The sequence below is a fragment of the Saccopteryx leptura genome, chromosome 2 (genome assembly GCF_036850995.1).
Source record: "Saccopteryx leptura isolate mSacLep1 chromosome 2, mSacLep1_pri_phased_curated, whole genome shotgun sequence".
In the NCBI taxonomy this organism is placed as follows: domain Eukaryota; kingdom Metazoa; phylum Chordata; class Mammalia; order Chiroptera; family Emballonuridae; genus Saccopteryx; species Saccopteryx leptura.
This window is the reverse complement of record NC_089504.1, coordinates 33447956-33474225: the sequence shown is the minus strand read 5'-3', so window position 1 is coordinate 33474225 and position 26270 is coordinate 33447956. Positions and strand designations below refer to the sequence as shown.

Genomic DNA, 26270 nt, shown 5'->3' with positions numbered 1-26270 from the left:
GACAGCCAAAACTTGGTGTTGGCAGGAAAAGTCAAAAAGGCAAGGCCCGTAACATATCACTGAAGTGAATGATTTAGGGAAGGGCTGAAGAGTGAAATCTATTTCCAGCCTGAAAGAAACCTGTAAGTAAGACTTACCACCATTACCTTAGAATGTTTGGTCCTTGGAGATGGGAATCTTAAAGCAGTAATATATGTGAATCAGAAAACCTGAGCTCAAATCTCTTTCATTCTGGCTGTGTGTTCTGAGGCAAGTACTCAAGTCTATGGCCTCAGTTTTCCCTATGTATAAAATGAGATTAATATTTGTTTTGCTGGTCCTGGCCAGTTGGCTCAGTGATAGAGCATCGGCCTGGTGTGTAGATGTCCTAGGTTTGATCCCTGGTCAGGGCACACATGGGAAGTGACCATCTGCTTCTCTTCCCCTTCTCTTTCTCTCTCTCTTCCTCTCTCACAGCCAGTGGCTTGATTGGTTCGAGCGTCAGCCCCAGACACTGAGGACAGCTTGGTTGGTTGGGGCATAGGCGCCAGATGGGGTTGCTGGGTAGATCCCTGTTGGGGTGCATGTGGGAGTCTGTCTCTCTCTCCCTTCCTCTCACTTAAAAAAAAATATTTGTTTTGCCTATGTTATGAGTTTGTTAATCAGTGGGATCATATATTTGAAAACACTTTGTAACTTAAGATTCTTATCTTTATAGGCCTAGTATATATATGTAGTTAGACGATGAAGGTTGCCTTTAAATAAATCTTAATTTGAAATAATAGTTTGATAATTGGGTTATTTTTACTTAAAGAGTTTTGGGAAGTTTTTCTTATTTTATTAAAGAAAATATCAAATACATGAAATTAGAGACTAATGTCTCCAGGACATCAGATCATTTTATTTGTATAATTTTAGTATGTTTAACTAAAAGAAGGATTTCTCCCATCTAAATAACCACAATGCTGTCTCCACACCTTCAGAATAACCACAGTAATTTGGAAATATTTTTAAATGATGCAAATAATATTCTTAGATGAACCTTCGGTGCTCTTCCCTCCCCCACCCCCAGGCAGTCTTTAGTATTAGAAATATAGTAATGTATTATTACTGAAAGTAAGCATGCCTTTTCTTCTTATTTTCAGTGGCCCTGTTCCAGTATTGGTTATGAGTCTTCTGTTCATCGCTTCTGTATTTATGTTGCACATTTGGGGCAAGTACACTCGTTCATAGATTTGGCTACATCCATCTGTCTGTCATCTGAAGAAGAAAAAAAAACAATATATCTTGGACCAAAAGCATAGTGATTTTTCTGTTCATGAAAAAGAAATTTTCTTTAAGCTTACTGTTTTACAGGGAACTTGATGAGAATTGATTTTAAGGAATCACTTTTTTTCTATGGTTAATAAACTTTTTAATTTCATTTATAGCAAGTCTGATTGTTGATACCTGACTGTGAGGACCCTTAATCTCTCTGCCTTTTGATTATGAGTAAATATATAGAAAACATGATTTGTGGAGTTTTTTATTGTTGGATTGATAGTTTTTTTTTTGTTATTTGTTTGTTTTACATAGAGAGATAGAGAGAGGGACAAATAAGGACAGACAGACAGGAAGGGAGAGAGATGAGAAGCATCAGTTCTTCGTTGCGGTACCTTAGTTGTTCATTGATTGCTTTCTCATATGTGCCTTGACTGGGGGGCTACAGCAGAGCAAGTGACCCCTTGCTCGAGCCAGTGACCTTGGGCTCAAGCCAGTGACCTTGGGCTTCAAGCCAGTGACCTTTGGGCTCAACCAGTGACCATAGGGTCATGTCTGTGATCCCACACTCAAGCCAGCAACCCCGTGCTCAGGCTGGTGAGCCTGTGCTCAAGCTGGCAACCTTGGGGTTTTGAACCTGGGTCCTCCACATCCCAGTCAGATGCTCTATCTATTGCATCACCACTTGGTCAGGTGGATTGATAGATAGTTCTTTATATGACCATGTAGTCATTCAAATCCAAGGTATTATAACTGGCCTTGCCTTGTTTTCTTCTGGGTATTTCTGTCCTGGTGATTGTCATTGTGGGCGGTCTGTGGTTTTTATGGATTGTGCCTGTGATTCCATTAATCAATTCTGTAATCAGAGACAGCTGACACCCAGGGGAATAGTTATACAAATCAGAAATCTTGGATGAAATATTTGTTTATTCTGTTCTTTGTCTCAAAACCACAGATAATATTTTTGCCTCTTTTCTTTCTAGTTTCATAATTCTGTGAGTGTAGACTAGGGGTTTTCATCTATTTATCACTTGTCACTAAACCTATTTTGAAAGAATTCATTTGATAAGTTGGATTTTTCAAGTAAAATTTTATTTTCAATTTGAAAATTAGAGACCTTTTTAATCAGTGAGATATCAAAATTTCTAAACTGAGTTGATATGATTCCAACCAAAATATAAAGATTTTGAGGTTTCACAAATGTTGTCATTCTAAACATAAACATTCAGTTTCTAGTAGAGCCTAGGAAACACCCAGGACACCTTTAAGGTGCATACTTCAGGACCCTGGGACTCCGAGCCAGAGTTTCTAAGGAGCTAGAGATCCATGTAAAGTCCCCTTAGTTGTCCAGCGGGATCACGACATGCTGAAGAGGTGTATTAATTAAAACATAATTTTTAAAATAGATATTTTTTGGTAAGTAAAACTTTAAAAAAGTTCCTAGACCAGTTAAGTGGTTTTATAAGTATTTTTTAAAAGCCCTGTCTGTAAATTTAGATCCACAGTACCAAATTTAAATGATGGAACCATGTATATAGAAAAAATTGTATTTTTCAAATTTTATTTATTGATTTTAGTGAGAATGGATGGGAGGGAGACAGGCAATTTCATTTTGGAAGAAATTAAAGATGATAGTATTTAGAATGGAATTTTTTTTCTCATATTCATGTTGGTAATCCTAGTAACAGCTAAAGAAGATGCTTTTAATTTGGGGAAGAACTCTATCCCTCTGTCCAGAGGGGTCTTTTTCTTTGGTGGAGCTGCTGAAGCCACTTGGGGGAGCTATTGGGTTGTCGGGGGTGCATTCTCTTTCCTGTATAGTGCTGCCGGTTAGTCCTGTCTGCCTAACAGTGGTCTCTAGTGGACTGATGGGGAAGGTCACTGAATTTTCTGAGCTGGTGATTTATAAGAAAAAGGTATTTTGTAGTGGCAGAGCAAGGGCATGCTTCATTCAGCAGAAGGAAAAATGGGGGTTGGGCATAGAGATGGACAGCATCTGTTATGTAGCTTCTTTTGGCTCTGATGATGCAATGCTAATACAATGTCGGTGTTCAGCCTGTTCCTTTCTCTCCTTTTTTTTTACAGTTTTTAAATATTTTGGTAAAATACACAACAAAATGTACCATCTTAACCAGTTTTAAATATTCACATCAATGGTATTAAGTACATTCATATTGTTGTACGTCCACCATCACCACCACCTCCCGTACACTTTTTCATCTTAGAAAACTGAATCTAAACCCACCAAGTACTAACCCCCCATTCCCCTCAGCATTTGGCCCCACCATTCTACTTTGTGTCTCTATAACTGTGACTCTAAGTACTTCATATAAGTGGAATCATACAGTATCTTGTACTTTTGTGACTAATTCCACTTAGCAAAATGTTCTCAAGATCCATGTTACAGCATGTGTCACAATGTCCTTCCTTTTTAAGGCTGAGTAATATTCCATTGTATGTATGTGTATATATATATACATTTATATATATATATATATATAAATGTATATATATATACCACATTTTCTGTTTATTTTTAAATGATTCCTCGACTTGTTTCTTGAACCGTTGATAGTAATTCTGGAAGCCTAACAAATTAGATGTTTACCTGTATTAAGGTTACCTTAGCCCAAAGAATCCTCAGGCTGCTTTGACTGTGGGCAGTAATTCTCACCACCTCTTGAGTGGCGGCCACCAGCCAGCACATGCTGGGCAGAAGGTTTAAGTGGTTAAAACTGGAGAAATGATTTACATTATAATGCAGCTTGGGCTGAGCCTTTAAGTCATTGAGAGACAGCCAACACAGGGAAAGGGTGAGACCCTGAGACAGACGGGGGATGGAGAGACTAGGATCTCTGGGCACAATGGTGCCCTGAACACATTTGGTAAAACAGTAGTTGGGAAGAGATCTATCTGTTCCTGGGAGAGGTGAAATATGCCTCAGCTTTTCTTCACTCCTGTCTTGGCCTAGACTCTAGCATTTTTCCCCAGATGCTAATGTCCTCATAGGAAGAATTGAAAAAGACGTTCTGAAGTCATGCACTGTTGGCATCAAGTTGAAATGGATGAAAAGGTCTACAAAGCTGGCTTCATTCAACAGAACTTACACAGTATGTGGAGTTCTGTATGCATGGTGCCATGCTTTTGATTCCCTACAGCTGCCCTTGGGGAACCTCAGAGCTGCATCGCCTCTCCTCTCGGGGTCTGTTTGACTCTTCTTGTGCAGTAGTAGGACTTGCAGACTTACTACACTTACGACCCAGCTTCCAGGCTGGCAAGTGTGCCTGGCCTGGGTTCAACTGCTGGCCCTACAGTTTACCAGTTGTGAGAACGTGGGAGACTTACTTTCTCTGGGTCTCATTTTTCTTATGTGTAAGTGACTATGGGTGTGATAATTCCCACAAAATAGTGTTGAATGAGAAGAATGATCCAACAGTGCTTTGTTAATTAACAGCAAGTGCGTATTCTCAATAATTTTAGAGATCTAGGTTTCTTATTTAACAATCTGATGAGGAATTGACTCTTTGCCTCAATTTATACAAGAGGAAACTGAAGCTTAAATCACTTAGCTTGTAAGTGAAGGAGCTGGGATTTAACTCCAGATCTCTGACTTAACCCACTAGAGTCACATAGATGGACTATTAAGTACTTGGTGTGGGGGCACGGGAAGGGTAGCACAACAGAAGAGGTTCCACAGTGGAGCTTTTAAAAATAACACAATTCCAAGAAAGTGCCACTCAATCATTTGGTGTGTGTGTGTGCATATATGTATATTTCTTTTTGGTTGGGGGGAGTGTCAGACAGGGGTAGATGAAAAGAAGGAAAAGAGATGAGAAGCATCAATTCTTGTTGTGATTTCTTAGTTATTTATTGATTGCTTTCTCATACGTGCCTTGACCTGGCGGGTACAGCAGAGTGAGTGATGCCTTGCTCAAGCCAGCAACCTTGGGATCAAGCCAGCAACCTTTGGACTTAAGCCAGTGACCATGGGGTCATGTCTGCAATCCCATGTTCAAGCCGGCAACCCACACTCAAGCTGGTGAGCCTGTACTCCAGCTGGTGACCTCAGGGTTTTGAGCCTGGTTCAGCATCCCAGGCGATGCTCTCTCCACTGTGCCACTGCCTGGTCTGGCTCATTTGGTGTATTGAGGCATTACATAACTTTAGTTCAAGGTTTTCTGTTCCACAGAAGGAATTGATTTCTCTGTTTTAATACTTCTGGGCTTTGTTTATGGTATGAGACTCCTGTGCTGGTAGTGAAAGCATACTGTTTATTCAACAAACATTTACTGATCACTGTGTTCCTTGCCCATCTATTGAGGCTTTACAAATGACCTGATATGGTCTTTTATAGTTTAAAAGGGCTTGACATTTGGCTGCTAGGTCCTAATCCTATCTGGGCTACAAGTTCTAAATAGCTATGTGATTATGGGAAACCAGACAGGAAACCCTCTCAAGGCCCCCTCAACTATGAAATTGACAGTTGGGAATACAGTTTAAGAACTAGTCTGTTCGTCGTGTGTGGGCTGTGGTGCCAGGGATTGCAAACTGGCACTCCATACTGTATGGCCACTCGTCCAACAGCAAAGCCAGAGGACCTGGGATGCCTTAGCTGGAGTGGCCGAGAGTTCGCTGTATCCTCCCTGATACAACAGAGGAGCATGGGGCCCAGAAAGGAGAAGGGACTTGCCCCAGATTGTTTTCTTAGCAGAGGAGAGCCAGAGCCAGGCTTCCTGTTTCCAGGCCAGGGCTGCTTTCCAGAACTGCACTGGGAACCCTATTTGGGGCCTGTGCGTAAGCCAGCTCACCTCTCTCTAGAGGTGACGGTCTGGAGTTAGATAAACCTAGTGGTGGGCTTTGATTAGTGGGCAGTGCTAATCGGATGGAGGACTGAAGGCAGCAAGGTTAGCTAGTTAAAGTAAAACGAATTATGTTAGTAAATGTAGGAGAAGGTTGACAGGTTTATGAGCCGTAATAATGGAGAGACAAAATAGGGAAAAGCAGCCAGCAGGACTGCTCTGTTTTGCATTCTTGTGACCACAAATGGTAAGTGAGCCAGGAACACAGTGAGGTAGACCAAGTAGGGTTAAGGGAAAGGCTGAACTGTTTAAATACTTCTCCTGGTCACTCAGGCAGCTAGGTCTTTTTGCCATGCTAAAGACAGTAAAACAAGATAAAGTGTGCAAATTAACTAAATAGGAATCAAAGGTAATAGTCATACACAGTTGTAGTTTAGATTGCTTTAATTTTGAGAAAGCTATAGAAGTTTGTACTCAGAAAGCAAATTGAAAACATAAGAGGAAGAACTTGACTTACACACAAAAGGGTTAAATTGGTCCTGCAAACATACTCGCTTTCCTTCAGAGAACAAAGCCTGTGGTTGTGTGTCCTTATTGTCTCACCTGCTCCACTCAGTAATAGGCTTCTGGTAAGGAAGGAAACTCATTTTCCTAGGACCTTATCTAATTTTGTTTGGGTTGTAGAATTTTAACCATTGGTTCTCAGACTTGGGCATGCATCACTAAGAGGACTGGCAGATTGGGCCAGCAGCAGACTGGGAGTCCCGGCTCCTTACAACAACAGTCACAGTGCAGGGCCAAGGTTGCTGGGCCTGTGGCTTATTCCAGACTGGGAGTCCCGGCTCCTTACAACAACAGTCACAGTGCAGGGCCAAGGTTGCTGGGCCTGTGGCTTATTCCAGGCCCATCACTTGTACAAGTGTGTTAATTTTGCACACCATTTTCTTCTTTGAAGCTTTCACTGTGGCACTGTTTTGCAGTCTCTATGCTGTATCTGGGGAAATTCAACCTGCCTTCTGTGATTTTGCATTTTGTATATTCATAACCTGGTGGTATGCTTGGTCAGCTAGCTGTGGAGTGGGAATACCTTGAGAGGCCACAGAGCCCCGATTCTCCCTTCAGTTCTCTCCCTTTGACTCAGCAGGGCCTCTTTTATAGAGGACGTGCTGCCTAAATGAACAAGACTCTTGTCAGACTTCCTTTTTTTTAGCAATCTGGCTGTACAGCCATCCCCGGAGAAATGAAAGAAGCAAGTATGTAATGATTGTGCTGGGCAAGGATTTTCTCACTAGGTGGACTGGTATGGCATCCCCCATATCCATCCTGATGGTGTGAACAGCAGGGAGCCATGGCTCTGTGCTCCTGTGCCCAACAGATGCCTCACTGAAATCTGCTGAATCTACCGGACTTGAGGCACACCTCTGTGAGACACCAGGGAAGGTATCAGGGAGCCATGAGCATTTGTGTTAATGCTGTGTACATCTTTTCCATGCTTGTTGGTGGGCTTAGTAGTAAACCAGAATTTAAGCAAATTTAGGTGAAATTGGTGGTCTGATGTAGCTCACTGCTCTTCCCCTTTCTTTTCCTCTTTCCCCTTGTCCTCTTCTCCTTTTCTTCTAGTTCCTCTCCCTTCAGACCCTCCTCTTCTTTCACCCTTTCATTACTCTCTTCTGTTTGTACAACTCAAATATTCCTGGGCTATTGTGTGTGCAAATAGAGTATGCAAAAAAACATAACCCTCCAATAAAAGTTAGAAAGTAATTCTAATTTTCACATATACACTGCTCCCAAAAATTAGGGGATCAGGGAATGTGCAGATACTCCAGTACTTTCAGCCTTTTGTATAGAGCATTTTCACCAATGAAATAAAAGTTGGTTTTGCATCTCATTTGCATAATCAAACAACTTGCTTTGACTTGTTTGCTTTTCTGATGTTCTTGTTTAATAAAAAATCAAATGCTTTTTTTTTATTACTTTATATTCATTTTGAAATTTCCCCTAATTTTTGTGAGCAGTATATTTTCCCAAGTTATGGGTTGACTTGTGTCCTTCCCCCATTCATATATTGAAGTCTTAACCCCTAGTATCTCAGAATGTGACCTTATTTGGAGATAGGGTCTTTATAGAGGTAATCAAGTTAAATTGAGATTCAGGATGGCTGCGGAGTAGGTGGAAGCTACACTCACCTTCTCCCAGGACCAAACTGGAATTACAAGTAAAATATAGAGCAGTCAACATGATAACCAACTGAAGCCTAGCTGAAGAAAAGTCTTACAACCAAGGATTTACAGAAGAAGCTGCTGCATTGAGACTGGTAGGAAGGATGGAGAAGTGAAAAGGGCTGGCCAGTCCTTTGGGATATCTGGGAGAGATATCTCCAGAATCTCTCTGAGAAGTGTGAGGGTCTCAATTCAAATTGGGCTACCCAACCCAGCACACCAGAGCTGGAAAGAGGTGCCCACATAGTATCTGGCTATGAAAATGGGGATTCTGTCCACCTGAGAGAGACAGTTAGAGACACAGGTGCCCTCTTAAAGGGCATATGCACAGGATCTCTTGTAGCCACTCACCCTGGGCTCTGGTGGAGGGAGGCTGGAGCAGACTAGAGTCCTGTGAGGAAAGACTGGGGTTTGTGGCTCTGGGGAGAGAGCTGAGGGGATAGCCACTGGGACTGCCTGTGCCGAGTTTCTCTCCCACATCTCAGACACCATCTTTCTTTGGTGGAGCGTGCCCTTGCTTCCACCTGGGGCAATGCAATAGCCCCACCTCCAGTCTTCATGTACACTTGAAAAGACTGTGTTAGGACACAAAACAAGTCTCAATAAATTTAAGAAGGTTGAAATCGTATCAAGCATCTTTTCTGATCACAATAGTATGAATAACTAACAAAGCCCAAAATGAATAGAATAAAGAAATAATAAAAGTCAGATCAGAAATAAAATAGAGTCTGAAAAAATGCAAAAGATTAATGAAACCAGGAGCTGGTTGATAAGCAAGACTGACAAACCTTTAATCAGAGTCATCAAGAATAAAAAAAGAGTACCCAAATCAATAGAAACCAAAAGCATGAGAAGTAACAACTGACTCCACAGAAATACAAGGGATTGCAAAAAAATATTACAACTATATGCCAACAAAATGGATAAACTCCAAGAAACATACAGTCTTCCAAAACTAAATCAGGACGAATCAGAGAATCTGACTAAAGAGATTACAAGTAGTAAAATGGAAGCAGTAATCAAAAAGCTTCCAACAAAAGTCCTGGACTAGATGGCTTCAAAGATAAATTCTACCAAACATCCAAAGAACTACTACCTATTCTCAAACTATTCCAAAAAATTCAAGAGGAGGTAAGATTCCCAAGCTCATCTTATGAGGCCAGCGTTATCCTAATTCCAAAATCAGATAAAGACACTACAAAGAAACAAAAGGCCAATATCCCCAATGAACACAGATACTGAAATCTTCAACAAAATATTAGCAAACCAGACCCAACAATACATTAAAAAGACAATATACCATGATCAAATAGGATTTATTCCTGGGATACAAGGTTGGTACAATATCTGAAAATCAACTAATGTGGTACACAACATAAATAAAGGATAAAAATCACATAATCATATCAACAGATGCAGAAAAAGCAGTTGATAAAACCCAGCTCCCATTTATGATAAAAACTTTTAGTAAAGTGGAATAGAGGGAACATACCTCAACATGATAAAGGCCATATATAACCCATAGTAAACATCATCCTCATAGGGTGAAAACTAAAAGCATTTCCCTTATGGTTAGGAACAAGAGAGGGATATCCTTTTTCATCGCTCTTATTCAACACAATACTAGATGTCCTAGCTGTAGTAATCAGAAAGAAAAAGAAAAGGCATCCATATTAGAAAGGAAGAAGTAAAACTGTCATTATTTGCATATGACATGATATTCTACCTAGAGAATCTTAAAGATTCCACCAAAAACTACTAAAAAGAATTCAGTAAAGCTGTAGGATACAAAATTGATATTCAGAAATCACTTGCATTTCTATATACCAATAATAAACTCTTAGAAAGGGAAACTAACAATCCCATTTACAATTGCATAAAAAATACCTAGGAATAAATTTAACTAACGATGTAAAAGATCTATACTCAGAAAATTATAAGACACTCAAGAAAGAAATTGAAGAAGATACAAATAAGTGGAAGTAGATACTGTGTTCATGGACAGGATGACTTAACCATTAAAATGTCCATACCACCCAAAGCAATCTATAGATTTAGCACAATTCCTATTAAGATACCAATGGTGTATTTCACAGAACCAGAACAAATATTCCAAAAATTTATATGGAACCACAAAAGACCTCAGATAGCTTCAGCAATCTTGAGAAAGAACAACAAAGTTGGAGAAATCATGCTACCTGATACCATTATACTACGCTATAATTGTCAAAACAGCATGGTACTGCCTTAAAAACAGACATCTAGGTTAATGGAACAGAATAGAGAGCCCAGAAATAAACCCACATCTTTCTAGTCAATTAATATTTGACAAAGGAGGCAAGAACATATGATTGGGTAAAGATAGTCCATTCAATAAATGATGTTGGGGAAATTGGACAGATACATGCAAAAAAAAAAAAGAACTAGACAACCTTCTTACACCATAAACAAGAATAAACTAAAAAATGTATTAAAGTCTTAAATGTTGCACTTGAACATAAAAATCCTAAAATAAAACAGTAAAATCTTGGACATTTCTTGTAGCATTTTTTTGCCTTGTATATCTCTCAGGCAAGAGAAACAAAAGAAAAAAAACCCAGAAAACAAATTGGACATCAGTCTAAAAAGCTTTTGCACAGCAAAGAAAAACCATCAACAAAATGAAAAGACAACCCACTGAATGAGAGAACATACTTGCCAATGATACACGTGATAAGGGGTTAATATCCAAAATTTATAAAGAACTTACACAACTCAACACCAGAAAAACAAACAATCCAGTTGAAAAATGGGCAAAGGACCTGAATAGCCACTTCTCCAAAGAGAACATAAAGATGGCCAAAAGACATGAAAAGATGCTCAACATCACTAATCATCAGAAAAATGCAAGTTAAAACCACAATGAAATATCACCTCACACCTGTCAGAAAGTCTATCAATAAATCAACAAGTGTTCTTAAGGATGCGGAGAAAAGGGAATCCTCAAGTACTTTTAAAGGTGGGAATGCAGATTGGTGCAGCCACTGTGAAAAGCAGTATGGAGTTAACTAAAAAAATTATAATAAATGGATCTGCCTTATGACCTAGCGCAGAGGTCGGGAACCTATGGCTTGCGAGCCAGATGTGGCTCTTTTGATGGTTGCATCTGGCTCGCAGACAAATCTTTAATAAAAAAAAAAAATGTTAAAAATATAAAACATTCTCATGAATTACAATCCATTCATTTCCTACCGCTCATGTTCATGGTTGCGGGTGGCTGGAGCCAATCACAGCTGTCCTGAACAACACCAAATTTTTATTGGATAATGCGTAATGTACATGGGTCATTGTGAAGTCAGGAAGTAAACTTTCCTCCTTTTAATCAAGTAGTCAGCTAGCTAATTGCAGAAACCCTTTTGACGAAGAAGATGGCTAAAAGAAAAAAAGATGAGGAGTATCGTACTTTTCAGCAGGAATGGACAGAGGAATTTGCCTTTGTGGAGAGAGCAGGTTCTGCAGTATGTCTAATATGCAGTGATAAAATTGTGTCGATGAAATGGTCAAATATAAAGCGGCACTTCGACACACGCCATACTACATTTGCATCGAAATATCCAGCTGGGGACAGCAGAAAGAAAGCATGTCAAGAGCAGAGTGCAAGCTAGTCAGCAGCAACTCCGTGTTTGGACCCAACAAGGTGACTGGAATTCGGCTAGCTTTGCTGGTGCTTTAGCAATTGTGAGAAAAGGAAAGCCATTCACAGATGAGGAGAATGCCAAAACATTCATGCTTGATGTTGCCAGTGAACTTTTTGATGACTTTTTGGATAAAGACAAGATAATCAAACGAATAAAAGACACGCCTCTGTCAGCAAGAACTGTTCATGATCATACCATCATGATGGCAAATCAAATTGAGGCAACACAAGTGAAGGACATAAATGCAGCACCATTCTTTTCTCTCACTTTGGATGAGTCAACAGACGTAAGCCATTTATCCCAGTTCAGTGTGATTGCAAGGTATGCTGTTGGTGACACACTATGTGAGGAAAGTCCTGCTGTTTTGCCTATGAAAGAGACAACAAGAGGGGAGGATTTATTCAAGTCTTTCACTGAGTTCGCTAAAGAAAAAAATTCTACCGATGAATAAACTTATTTTGGTGTGTACTGATGGTGCTCCGTGCATGGTGGGGAAAAACAGAGGATTCGTAGCGCTTCTTCGTGAACATGGAAAGAGACTCATCCTAAGTTTTCACTGCATCCTACATCAGGAGGCACTTTGTGCTCAGATGTGTGGCGAGCAGGTTGGTGAGGTGATGTCGCTGGTCATTCGGGTGGTCAACTTTATCGTTGCCCAAGCTTTAAATGTTGCCAGTTTAAAACAGTGCTGGATGAAGTTGGAAATAATTATCCTGGTCTGCTTCTGCACAGCAATGTGCGTTGGTTCTAAAGAGGGAAGGTGCTCAGCCATTTTGCGGCTTGTCTGAGTGAAATCCAGACTTTTATTAAAATGAAAAATGTCTAGCATCCTGAGTTAGCTAACACTGAGTGGCTCCTGAAGTTCTACTATCTCGTGGACATGACTGAACATCTGAACCAGCTCAATGTGAAAATGCAAGGTGTTGGAAATACAGACTTATCCCTTCAACAATCAGTGTTTGCATTTGAAAAGCTGGAACTCTTCATCGCTGACATTGAAACTGGTCGTTGACTACACTTTGAAAAACTGGGAGAGTTTAAAGATGCATGCACAGCAACTGACCCTGCTCAACATCTTGATCTCCAGCAGCTAGCAGGCTTCACATGTAATCTCCTGCAGTCATTCAAAGCGTGCTTTGGAGAATTTTGTGAGCGCACTCGTCTTTTTAAGTTCATCACCCATCCACACGAGTGTGCAGTGGACAGCGCCGACCTGAGTTACATCCCCGGTGTCTCTGTCAGAGATTTTGAGCTACAAGCTGCTGACCTGAAGGCCTCAGATATGTGGGTGAATAAGTTCAAATCACTGACTAAAGATTTGGAAAGACTTGCATGACAGCAAGCAGAGTTGGAAAGCAAAAACAAGTGGAGAGAAATAAAAAAACTTCAACCTGCAGACCAGCTGATTGTCAAAACTTGGAATGCTCTTCCTATCACATACCACACACTGCAGCGTGTGAGTATTGCTTTACTGACAAGTTTGGCTCTACGTATGCATGTGAGCAGTCTTTCTCACATCTAAAGAACGTTAAGACCAACTTACGATCACGTTTAACGGATGGAAGTCTCAACGCCTGCATGAAGCTTATCCTCACCACATATCAACCAGACTACAAAGCCATCAGCAAAACCATGCAGCACCAGAATTCGCATTAATGGTAAGAAGTACTTTATTCATCATTGGTTAGCAACAGCATAACCACGTTATTAAAAAGAACTCAGAGACTTATTGTACTTTAAAAGTGTTGGTCTAACATAAAATGTACACATTTACTTGTATTTAGTGTTCAACATATTGTATGGCTCTCACGGAATTACATTTTAAAATATGTGGCGTTCATGGCTCTCTCAGCCAAAAAGGTTCCCGACCTCTGACCTAGCGATTCCACTTCTGGAAATATATTCAAAGAAACCTGAAATACTAATTTGAGAGGATATATGCACCCCTGTGTTCATTGTAGCATTATTTACAATAGCCAAGATTTGGAGGCAGCCCAAGTGCCCATTCATAGATGAGTGGATAAAAAAGCTGTGGTGTATTTACACAATGGAATACTACTTGGCCATTAAATGAAGGAAATCTTTCTGTTCGCTGCAACATGGATGGACCTGGAGAGTATTATGCCAAGTGATATAAGCCAATCAGAGAAAGACTAGTGCTATATGATTTCATGTGGAATCTAAAGGACAAAATAAAGTAACAAACAAAATAGACTCATAGATACAGAAAACAACTTGACAGCTGTCAGAGGGGAGGGGATGAGGGATTGGGTGAAGAAGATAAATGGATTAAGCAAAAAATAGATAGTCTCATAGTTGACAGTATGGTGATTACTAGAGGAAAAGGGGAGTGGGGGAGGTAGGAGAGGGTAAAGGGGGTTAAATAGTGATCGAAAGAGATTGACTTTGGGTGCTGAACACAATACAATATACAGGTGATATATTATAGAATTGTACTCCTGAAACCTATAGAATTTTATTAAGCAATGTTACCCCAATAATTTTTTTTACAAAGTTAAATTGAGGTCATTAGCATGGTCCCTCATTTGATATGACTTATGTCCTTACAAGAAGGTGAAATTTGTACTTAGAACACCACGTAAACTTGAGAACATCCATCTACAAACCAAGGATGGAGGCCTGGAACAGCTCATTTCCTCACAGTTCTCAGAAGGAACCACACCTGTCAGCACCTTGACTTTGGACTTCAAGCCTCTAGAACTGAGACAAAAACATTTCTGTTGGTTAAGCCACCCCATTTATGGCACTTGATCATGTCAGCCTGAGCAAGCCAAAGCATGAATCTATTACAGGGGAAGCCAATCCAGAACTCTCAGCAATGCCATTAGAAATCCCCCTTCCTATCTTCTAGTTCTCTCATTTTGTGTAGCTCTGAAACTTCTTTTTTTTTTTTTTTTTTGTATTTTTCTGAAGTTGGAAACGGGGAGGCAGTCAGACAGACTCTCGCATGCGCCCAACTGGGATCTACCCGGCATGCCCACCAGGGAACGATGCTCTGCCCATCTGGGGCATTGCTCTGTTGTGACCAGAGCCATTCTAGCACCTGAGGCAGAGGCCATGGAGCCGTCCCCAGCGCCTGGGCCAACTTTTGCTCCAGTGGAGCCTCGGCTGCAGGAGGGGAAGAGAGAGACAGAGAGGAAGGAGAGGGGGAGGGGTGGAGAAGCAGATGGGTGCTTCTCCTGTGTGCCCTGGCCGGAAATCGAACCCGGGACTCCTGCATGCCAGGCCGACGCTCTACCACTGAGCCAACCGGCCAGGGCCTTTTTTTTTTAATTTATGATTTTAATTTGTGTTTACATAGATTCAGGTGTCCCACTGAATGTATCTCCCCCCACCCACTTATTCCCCCTCGGCCCCCTCATGCCCCCTACCCCCAATGCCTTCCCCCTTCCCTCCAGGATTTGCTGTCCTGTTCTCTATAATGCTGTGTTATGTATATATAATTTCATTAATCTCTTTCCCTTCTCTGATCCCTTCTTCTCTTCTACTTTCCCTCTGACCGCTTTCCCTCTGAAACTTCTTGATCTCTAAACTCCAAAATCCTTCCCCACTACTAGCCTTGGTGATTTTTATTTTTCTTTCACCTCTCCCCTGGGGAGCGAGAAATCAGCCGGCTCTGATTCATTGCTCTGGTATCTTAATCTTGAGAAAGGTGGTGCCTCCTAGATATGAGACAGAAACATTTTGGATCACTAGAAGTGGATATCTCCATTGTAGATAAAACACTGGCCTCTGTTTATGTACGACATTAGCACTATTTCCCTTTAGATTGTTTAGTCTGTAGACTCGTTTATCTCATGGTGAACTGATAGAAACCTAGTGTTTTGACTGAAGAGACCAAGAAGAAGACTTTGGTTCGTGGTAAAATCTTGGCAGGGAATTTGGTAGTGACCAGAGTTTGTTTAGCTTGGCCCAGTACAGGCCTGGCATAGCCAGCTGGCGTTGGATGGTATACACAGCAACTTGGGTACCCAGATTCAAATGACCACTTGTGTGTATTATCCTTGCATTGCTAGAATGAACTCCACTTGGTCATTTGTGATGAAAAACATTCACCCAGCAGGCTGGACACGGCTATTCTTAGAAAGGTCTGTTTGTGAGGTTGGCCCTCAGTTGCTGGTCTAGAGACTTGGCATTTGAACTGTCACCTAACTGATAAGCTGTGAGACAAAGGGGTTTATTCTATACTCTAGCTTTCCCTCAGGAAGTCTGGACTTTTGGTAGTTGCCAAGCAGCAGATGACTGTGCTGCGACCACCAATAAAATCCTTGGGCACCAAGTTTTTAAGGGGCTTCCTGGGCGGGAACATTGCACACATTACTGCATCCTCACAGCTGGAGAAAGGAACATGCGTGATGTGCTCCTCACAGAGGAAAGGATATGGAGTTTCTCCAGCCACACCTGTGTCTTTCCCCCCAATGACCCCATTGTGTATCCTTTCACTGCAGTAAACCTTACCATATACTGAGTACAACTATGTGCTCAATTCTCTGAGTCCTTCTAGAAAATCACGGAACATGTGGGTCGTCTTGTGGACCTCTGAACTAGTCACACTGATATTTTAAGACACTGTTACATTGTGTTTGCTAATATTTTATGTCTTCTTTATCAGTATTCTTCAGTTCAACTTGCATTTATCAACCTTCTGCTTCACATACACTGCTCTAGATATCTTGACATATGGCAACTTCTTTAATCTTTTGAGGAACCCTTGACAACTCATTTTACAGATGAGAAAACTGAGGCCCACAGAGATGGAGTGACTCATCCAAAGTCATGGAACTACTCACTGCCAGCAGAGCTGAGAACCAGGGCCATCTGCCCCCATGCTAGGGGGCCCGGCCATCTTGGTTTACCCTTGACTGAGGGCTCTCCTGGGACACGGCACTTTGAGTGCTAAAACCAGGATGGTCCAGGGAAACTGGGAGAGTTGATCATTCTGTTTCAAGTCTATGGCTTTTTATACTTCATCTGGATACTTGTGTTTTTGTCCCCATTAGAAGCTGGGCATATTTAGGCCCAAACTAGAAGAGCCCAGACCTGCCACGTCTCCCAGCCCGTGGGCTCTGCCTGCTCTTCCCTCCTCACCAAGCCCCCCTGCCCTTGGCTCTGCTCAGCACATTTTTCAGCATTACTGGTTTTAATTTCCTTTGCCATCCCCTTTGCAAAAACTTCTTTGCTGATTTAATTACTATTTCTCTTAATTCAATTTTATTCTCTTGATTGTTATTAAACTCCTAAAGTTGTTTCTCCAAAGAATTTAATGGCTAGACCTTGTGCTTAGAGATTAATTGTCGTCATTTTGCCTTCAAACCGAGGTACTTTCCTACTTCTCTTTAATTATCTCTGGAAGGAAGGAAAGTCACCATCCTTCTTCCCAGGGCCTCTCTGAGAACGAACACCACTGGCGGCGGCCTTTGGAGGGAGAGAGAAAGCCAAATCTCCTTAATTTTTTCTTCCACCTCCTCCTGACTCGAATCTCTGAGTCTGAGAGGAGCCAGACAAGCGCAGGCTCCTTCAGGAGGCCTTGAGAGACGCTGGTTCTCTGTCAGGAGGGGTTTGGACTGGGGAAGAGGGGACCAGGGGCTGGCTTAGCCTCAGGCACCCACCCAGCCAAGGTCTCTCCGAGGAACTCAGGCTACAGCTCAAAGGAACAGAAACGCTATGGGCTAGAATTTCCCTTCCCTGGACTCGTCATTTTAGAAAACTTCAGTGTTCCACCCTCTTCTCATGCACTCAGTCCAGCAGCCCTTTGACCTTTAAGAGACTGCTCCCCACCCAACCCCATTAGTCTTCAAACTTTCTATTTCCCCAGTTCTGTTAGTCCTGAATCTCTGTCTTTGCATACAAACCTTGAAAAATGAATGGGAGCCGGAGGAGGAGGGACTGTCCCAGGTGGGGCTCTGGCCAGGTTCCAGCAGGTCAGTGGCCACAGCCCCTGCCCCTGGGTGAGTGAAGCACCCTTGAGAGTGGAAAGCACAGGCTCTGGGGTCTGAGACCCAGCCTGTGACACCATTGCCAGCTGCCTGTGAGCCCCAGGCCCATTGTCTGAATATTTGGATATAGGACCATGTGAAAGGGGTTAAAAGCTGACTTTTATTTTTGTCAGGGTTAAATGACAGACTGCAAGTTAAAGAATTCAGCACAGTGCCTGACACGTGCTGAGCCTTAAATGACATGTAAATGAAGCATTTGGTCCTATGTGCTATAGAAGCCCCACCTTTTAGGACTAAAAAGAAAACAGAAGTCCTCTAGATCATCCTTCTTACTGCCCTCCCCCATTTGAATATGAAATCCTTTATCTAGTCTCTGACTGTGTTTGGGTATCTGCTGTGATGGGGAGCTCACTGCTCTTTGGAAATCCCTCCCTTCTTTGGACCAGTTTATAGTAGTCTACTAGGAGCTCTGTTTAAAGGCCTGTTGTCCTTAAACTGCTTTCCACTTGCAAAGAATAGGAAGCCTTTCCCTATTCAACTACAATAATTTAGGCTGCCAGAGAATAGGACCAAAGGATCATTTGGAGGGTAAATCAGCAGATATCTCAATGACATACTCATAGGGGAGGGTTCCAGACTCTGGAGTCTCCCTTTATCCAGTTCCTGGGAGTCTGATCCAACTGAAGACAAGGTCTAGCAGTGTTTCCCAATCTTTTTTGTGCCATGCCCCACCTTAACCTTTCTAAAATTTTTATGTCCCTCCCCATGTAACATACATAATTTTTAACATTAAAAAATTGATTTGTTCACTTAATAAACATAAATGATAGGTTCTAGGAAGAAATCACTATGAAATTGTTAACAAAACACAGTAAGTAAAATTTCAAAACATATAATGAGAAACAAATTTAAATTCCAAATAATTTTAATACAGATTTTTTTATATTAATTTATTATTTTAATTTAGTGTGATTCTTATGCTTGATGCTTGCTGCACAGAGATTTTATATTAGGTTCCAATTTGGTTAGCTTTAGTCTCAAGTCTTCATGTTGTGTTATATCCAACCGATTTCTTTTTTTTACCAGTAAATCATTTACAGCACTAAATCCACATTCAGCTAAAAATGAAGATGGAAACGGTAGCAATAGTTTTCTTGCACATTTGGTTGAATTTGGGTATTTGATTTCTGTTTCCTCACAAAGCCATGCCATCGCTCCTTTGATATTAAATAAAGCTTTAACTGACTCATCATTTTGCAATTCTGCGAGTTCTTCTTGATACTGCATATTTGATATATCAGACAAATCCACTAACATTGGCTGCATCATCCATGTTGGGAAATCAATTTGTTTTAAATCAGAAAATCTTTCTTTTAAATCAGCCGATAAAATATTCAAATGATTGACAATAACAAGTAAAGCGGTATCAGTTACTTCACATTTTTGGAGCCAATGAAACTGTTTAAAGTTTTTGTTGTTAATATGTTTCTGACATAACTCAATATTGGTAATGAAACCAAATATCTTTGCTTTTGCATGACAAGAGTTTTATTTGTTCCTTGAAGTTGCTTATTTAATATATTTAGTTTTTCAAAGATATTGGCTAAATAACTCACAAATGCTTTACCATCTATTGTTAACAGATACTTCATTTCAGGTTTGTCGCTTAAAAAATCACTAAGAGTATCAAACAGTTCCATAAATCTTTTCAGTTTCCTTTAGATAGCCATCTTACTTCAGTATGAAGTAAAAGTCTCACATGGTCTTCATTTTGTTCTTCACAAAATAGCTTGAAAAGACGCTCACATTTGGCACTAGCTTTAATAGCATTAACACACTTTATTACTGTATGTAATACTTCATTCAGAACAGGCAAGATGTTTTTAGCTACCAAGTTTTCCCTATGAATAACACAATGCACAAGAATCATTTCTGGATTCGCATCTTTCATCAATTTTAAGCAGCCATTTTTCTTGCCCATCATATTGGGAGCACCATCTGCAGCACAAGATGTTATATTTTTCATTGGTGTATCATTGACATCTAAGTAGTTTTTTAGCTTATTATATATATCTTTGGAGGTAGTGGTGCTTTCTCATCTTTTACAGAACAACATTTCTTCAGCAAAATGTCCTTTATCAATATATCTTACGTAAGTTATCAATACTGCCTCACTGTCTCTCAAAGTTGATTCATCCATTTGCAAGGAGAATTTTCTTGTTTTCAGCTTTTCAATAAGTTGTTTTTCAATATCCTCACTCATTTCGTCTATTCTTCTGCTAACAGTATTGTCACTGAGTGGCATAGCTTTTACATCTTTGTCATCTTTTTCAAGAACCGTTTTAAGAAATGCTGATATTGATGGTTTTATTAAATTCTCTCCTATAGTGTGATTTTCTCCAGTTTTAGCAATGAATAAAGAAATTTGATAACTAGCCTCAAGAACACGATTATTAGTTGAAGTATGAGCAGTAAATAGAGACTTTAATGTTGTTCTTTTTTCAAATTTTTTCTTTAAAGTTTTAAAGTAACTCAAATCTGAATTAATATGAGCACTATGTTTCGCCTTCAAATGCGCCTCAAGACGACCTCGTTTCATTGATTCATTGGTCAAGCATTGCTGGCATAAAAGACAAAAAGGAATCCGCTCATCATGAACAGCGGGTATGAACCCAAATTTTAAATATTCCTCCGAATATTGACGAATTTTTTTCTTGCTTGCACCACTCATTTTACTATGGGCTATAAGAAATAAAAATAAGATCAATTAAAAACTAATATTAAAATATGTGTTAAAATATATTCAATGTGACATAGAGTAAACGTATACTAAAAATTCATATTTATTTAAATGTATATAACACATTTACTACACTACCACTGCAAATCAAAAGGTATCTATATTTTTTCCACTTGACAAAATTTTCTGGAAAGTTATGCTTCTAAAATTAAAATTGTCGTGCATGTACTATTATAGCCCCAATAATATTTATAAAATATTAGTGCTTTCTAGCCCCGATGCAAGAAGTACTTAATAAAGAGTTTAATATTGATAAAAATAAAATCAAATACTTACCAATTATATCTATACAATATATATATGTATATTTATTAAATCAATGAGCTTTTACAACAGTTTTGAGTGATACTTATTTCAAATTAACACCAACTGAATGATGTGAAACACTACAGAAGTTGTGATGGGCCAATTAGGTGAGAATAACTGCGTTGTTTAGCGAGTTTTTAAAACGTCCGGGGTTCCCCGCGGCAGACGGCACGCTCCGCAGTGAACCCAGGACGAAGTTTACTTGACGACACCAATCACCCAGTTGATATTTTGGTCTCGTCAAACGAAATTATACTTAATAATTATTTACCGCAATTATTTAAGAATTGCATTTTTTGTTAAATTTGGCACTGATATCTAGCATTGCATTTAAATGGCCCGGGGCGAAAGAGTTGAAGTCATGTCGAGTCCATTTTCAAATTGCCCCCCTTAACTATTGAATTGCCCCCCTGTGGGGCGTGGGCCCCACGTTGGGAAACACCGGTCTAGAAGATAAAGAGGAGCCCAGCTAATCCAGGTGTATTTTATAGACATGGTCTCCATGATCCCAAAGGAACCTTTGACTTCACCCTTTCCCTGGGTTCATGAGGACTCAGAACGATTCCATCTATTCCTGGTTATTCATGCTCATTAAATGCCAAGATAAAGAGCTCAGTGCTCCTGAGGGGCTACATCCCCACTATTCCAGGGCTGCTGGGCTGCATTTATGATGAGAAGGCCCAGGTTATTTAATAAACAGCCTGGCTTGTCTAATAACCCCCTTTGTGGCCTGCTGATGTTACCACCTTCATGTCACACACTCTTGTGCTATTGGGACAGTACCAGAATGTACTTTAAATTCCCATTGTGTCTGTTTCATTTTTATTTAAAGGAAAAGATTTTCAAGGTTTAAAGCAGATTTGTTCAGGTCAATGTATCTTTATAAATACATGTGAGGAGCGAGAAGTGTGCTATCATGTGTATCATGACGGTGAGGCAGTGACTTAGGGTGAGTCCAGGGGAGCAATGAGCAGTTGAGCACCCACGGCTCATCTAATCACAGATCTATGCTGTTCTCCTGAGTGTGGTCACTTATGAAATAGCAGATTCTCACTGTTACGTAGCATACATTTATGTAGAGCTGAGTTTATTTTTGTTTACTGCTTAATAGATTTAACCCTACTTTAATGGTCTATTTTATATAGGCTCATATAAGGTGAGAGGAGGATCGGGCTTTAGAACTTTGTGTGACCAATCCATCCTGTCACAGATGAAAAATATTAAGGCCCAGGAAGGTTAAAGGATTTTCCCATGATCATACTGGTATTAAGTATAAGGCTGAGATTCAATTTATAGATATATACTTTTTTAGAGAGAGAGAGGAAGAGAGAAAGAGGTGAGGGGAGGAGACATTGATTTGTTGTTTCACTTATTTATCCATTCATTGGTGGATTCTTGTATGTGCCCTGACCAGGGATTGAACCTGCAACCTTGGTGTATTGGGACAACACTTTAACCAACTGAGCTACTTGGCCAAGGCTCAATTTTATATTTTTAAAATTCAAATGTGGTGCTTTCTCTATCATAATAAGAATCCCTTAATATATAGCAATATGTACCTGGCTTTCATATACATACCTCCAAGGAAGTAGGCAACATGTACACATCAACATGTTTCTAAGAAGGGAGTCTGGCTGAATTATTTGTCATCATTAGCCACTTGGATTTGCATGGCCCGTCTGGTGCCTAGATGACTATTCTTTTCTTCCTCACTTCTCTCCTGAATCCTGGGTCTAGCTCTGGTGTAATAAAAAGTAGACAAACCCTGAATTGGAAAAGCCACTTTCAAGCCATCTGTTACTTCACCTCCATGGCCCTCAGTTTCCACAGTTGTAAAGTGGGGTTACATTTTCCTGTAATCCTAATACTAATGCAGTACCTAATAGGATGCAAATGGTGTTGGCCCAGACTCACTCCACGTGTAGTAAGGTAAGCTCCTCGGGCAGTCTCTGTGGTATGTTTCCCCTCACGTGCACACTAGCATCTACATGTGTGCAGACTTCATAGAAGACGGAGGAAGCTGAGAGGTTTGCATCACCATGTTGCTGCTTCCTTCCCCTTTTTAGAGTATCCTTCTGCAGGGTTCATCCCAGAAATTCTCTGTCCCTCTTTTCAAAATACAGGATAACTTAGCTCATCAATTCTTTATTATTTAGAGACTGTGTTTTGCTGCAACAGAGACTTGTAAAACAATGACTTAAATAAAGTTTATAATTTCCATCTGTGTAAAAGAAGTCTGTGCTATTGGGACAGTACCAGAATGGGCTGGTATGATCATGCTGTAATCTCATCAATGCCCTTACATCTTGTCTTTCTGTTTCGCTATCCTTAGCACAAGCCTATTTTCTTTTCTCAAGACCACCTCAGGACTGCGAAATGGTTGCTGCAGCACCAGCCATTACGTTCACGTTTCAGGCATAGAAAGAGGGAAAGCCATCAATGGGCCTGCTATCTGCGAGAATCCTCTTTTCAGAGGGCATTTCCAGAAATTCTATACTATAGTTTATTCCTTCATTCCATTGGCCGGAAGTTAGTCATATGGCCACTCTTACTTGGGAGGGAGGCTGCGAAATGTAACTTTTCAGCTGGGCAGATTGCCACCTCCAACAAAATTAGGGCCCTTGGTAAGTAGGAAGAGAAGAATACATTTTGGATAAGCAACCAGAGAGATGCCTGTCACAACCGCCAACTCAGCTCTGGACCTATCTTTGCTTAGCCAGTGACTCATTTGGTTAAAACAGGACATCACACTGCTGAAGGGAGGGAGCCAGAGGGAAAGAACTGGCTGAATCTTTCATCTGCTGCCTTCACTATCAGTGTCTGAAAGTGGAAGGGGCAGCAAAGGGGTTGATTTTCCCACAAATGCAAAATTTACCACCTTCCTTAGAAGGCAGAAGTGGTACAGTTGCCTTTCATTTTCTTATCACTATACCCAAGGATTGTTGTGAGAATCAACAGAGATGAAAAAGCTTGTTGTAAACTATAGAATGCTATTCGATGACAGAAATGATCGTTTATCATTATTATGAGTGTTGTTATGTCTCCTAAAGCTGCCTGCTGCGAGGAAGAGTGAAAGCCAAAGAGAAAAGAGAGAGAGAGAGAAAGAAAGAGAAAATATAGAAGAAGGAGAGATGAGGGTGGGAGGGGTGGAGAAAAGAGGAAAGAGAAGAGTGGAGGCCCTTTTAACATCAGAGGCAGAACAAAATTCTGTGGACATACCTGAACGCCATGACTGAGCAGACATACACAACCCGCTGGGAGACAGCATCAGTTCTGTGCTCAGGCTTTTCTATTTAAAAACATCTCCCTATTTCAAGCAATGGATTATAAGTGAAAACAGGTAAAGGCACCAGGAAATTAAAAAAAATAAATTTTTTTTTTTAATTTGTTGATTTTAGAGAGAGGAGAGATAGAAAAAGGCATGGGGGAGGAGTGGGAAGCATCAACTCATAGTTGCTTCTTGTATGTGTCTTGACGGGCAAGCCCAGGATTTCGAACTGGTGACCTCAGTGTTCCAGGCTGATGCTCTATCCCCTGTGCCACCACAGGTCAGGCACAAGGAAGTTTCTTTAAAAAAAAACAAAACTGCTTTATTGTTGTATAAGTGACATACAATAAACTTCCAAATTTAAAGTTGTATACATTGATATGTTTTGACCTAAGTATACATATGGAACCATCACTACAGTCCACATAAGGAATATGTACGTCATCCCCAACAGTTTACCCGTGCTCCCTCCTTCACGCCCCTCCCTGCCCCCACCCCCCAGAAACCACTGACCGGCTTGCTGCCACTAGAGATTAGTTTGCATTTTCTTGAATTTTATACAAAAGAAATATAAATTTTCATATATCATGTATGTTGTTCTTGTCTGGCTTCTTTCACTCAGCATAATAATTTGGGAAAAAATCCTCCAAATTACAGAGAAGTGTAATTAATGACATAACATAGGCCCACCAGGATTGAGAACAGTTAATATTTAGTCATATTTGCCTCAGTTTCCTCCTTTTTTTAAAGTAATGTGATTTATACAAAGAGAAAAAAATTTTAATTATACATTTTAATGAGTAATTATTAAGCAAACCCTTGTGTAACCACCACCCAGGTCAAGAAATAGAGCGTTGCAAGCACCCTGTGGTCTCCGTCCTTTCCCTGACAACCCCCTTCCTTCCCCCTCCAGGTCACTGCTATCCTCACTTTAAAGAGAACCGTTTTCTTGCTTGTCTCTTTGGTTTATGACTTATGTATTCATCCCAGTATGATGGAGTTAAGTCATCTGTCTACGAATTTTACAGGAATGAAATTATGTTATATGTCTTCTTCTGTGACCAGCATTTCTCACAGTTACGTGTGTGCAATCAGCCATATTGGACCATGTGGCTATGGTTTGTTCATTCTGATAGCTGAAGAGTATTTGATTGTATAAATAGACTGTGGTGTGGTACAGCCCACGCCTCTAGAGAAAACCCTTTCCGTCATGACCAGGATGATTTGGCCTGCGTTGGCACTCAGGCCTTGCAGCTATCACACAGTTGTCACTAGAAACAGCAAAATGACACCCACCCTTACTGCCAGTTCCCTGAGCCTCACCCTGTGCTCACAGGAAGTTAATCCCATAAATATTCACGTGTGGAAATCATAAATATTGACAGAAATATCATCTGCCCTCCCTCTCAGTATTCTTTCTCAAGAAGCACTGTACAAAGTGGCTTTAAAAAAGAAAAAAAGCGTGAACTTTATGTCATTGTATTAGCTCAGGCTACAATAACAAAGTAACACAGACTGGGTGGCTTAAAACAACAGAAATGTATTTTTTTCCTCATAGTTCTGGAGGCTGGAAGTCCAAGATCAACATGTTGGTAGGTTTGGTTTCTTCTGAGGCTTCTCTCCTTGGTTTGCAGACAGTTGCCTTCTCCCTGTGTGCTCACGGGATCGTCCCTCTGTCCTCTCCCTGTGTGCTCACGGGATCGTCCCTCTGTCCTCTCCCTGTGTGCTCACGGGATCGTCCCTCTGTCCTCTCCCTGTGTGCTCACGGGATCGTCCCTCTGTCCTCTCACTGTCTTCCTCTGCTTCTCTGCGACCCAGTCCCTTCTTATAAAGAAACCCAGTCAGGTGGGAATACAGTCCATCCTAACAACTGCATTTTACTTTATTTATCTCTTTATAGGCCCAGTTTCTAAGTACAGTCACTTTTTAAGGTACCAGGGGTCAGGGCTTCAACATACAAATTTCAGGGAGACACAATTCAGCTCATCCAGTTGTGCCAATCATA

General features: G+C 40.6%; 1 protein-coding gene across 2 annotated transcripts in view; it reads left to right on the top strand.

The window, feature by feature from the left end:
- The window catches only part of SEC61B (SEC61 translocon subunit beta), a 52508-nt gene that overhangs the window by 8403 nt on the left and 17835 nt on the right, over positions 1-26270 (top strand). The window contains exon 4 of one of the 2 annotated variants that reach the window (XM_066367568.1): positions 1125-1196. In XM_066367568.1, the coding sequence (XP_066223665.1) occupies positions 1125-1196 (72 nt within the window). Of the gene's footprint in view, positions 1-1124; positions 1492-26270 lie in introns of those variants that run through there. The other variant, XM_066367569.1, reaches the window with a different exon arrangement.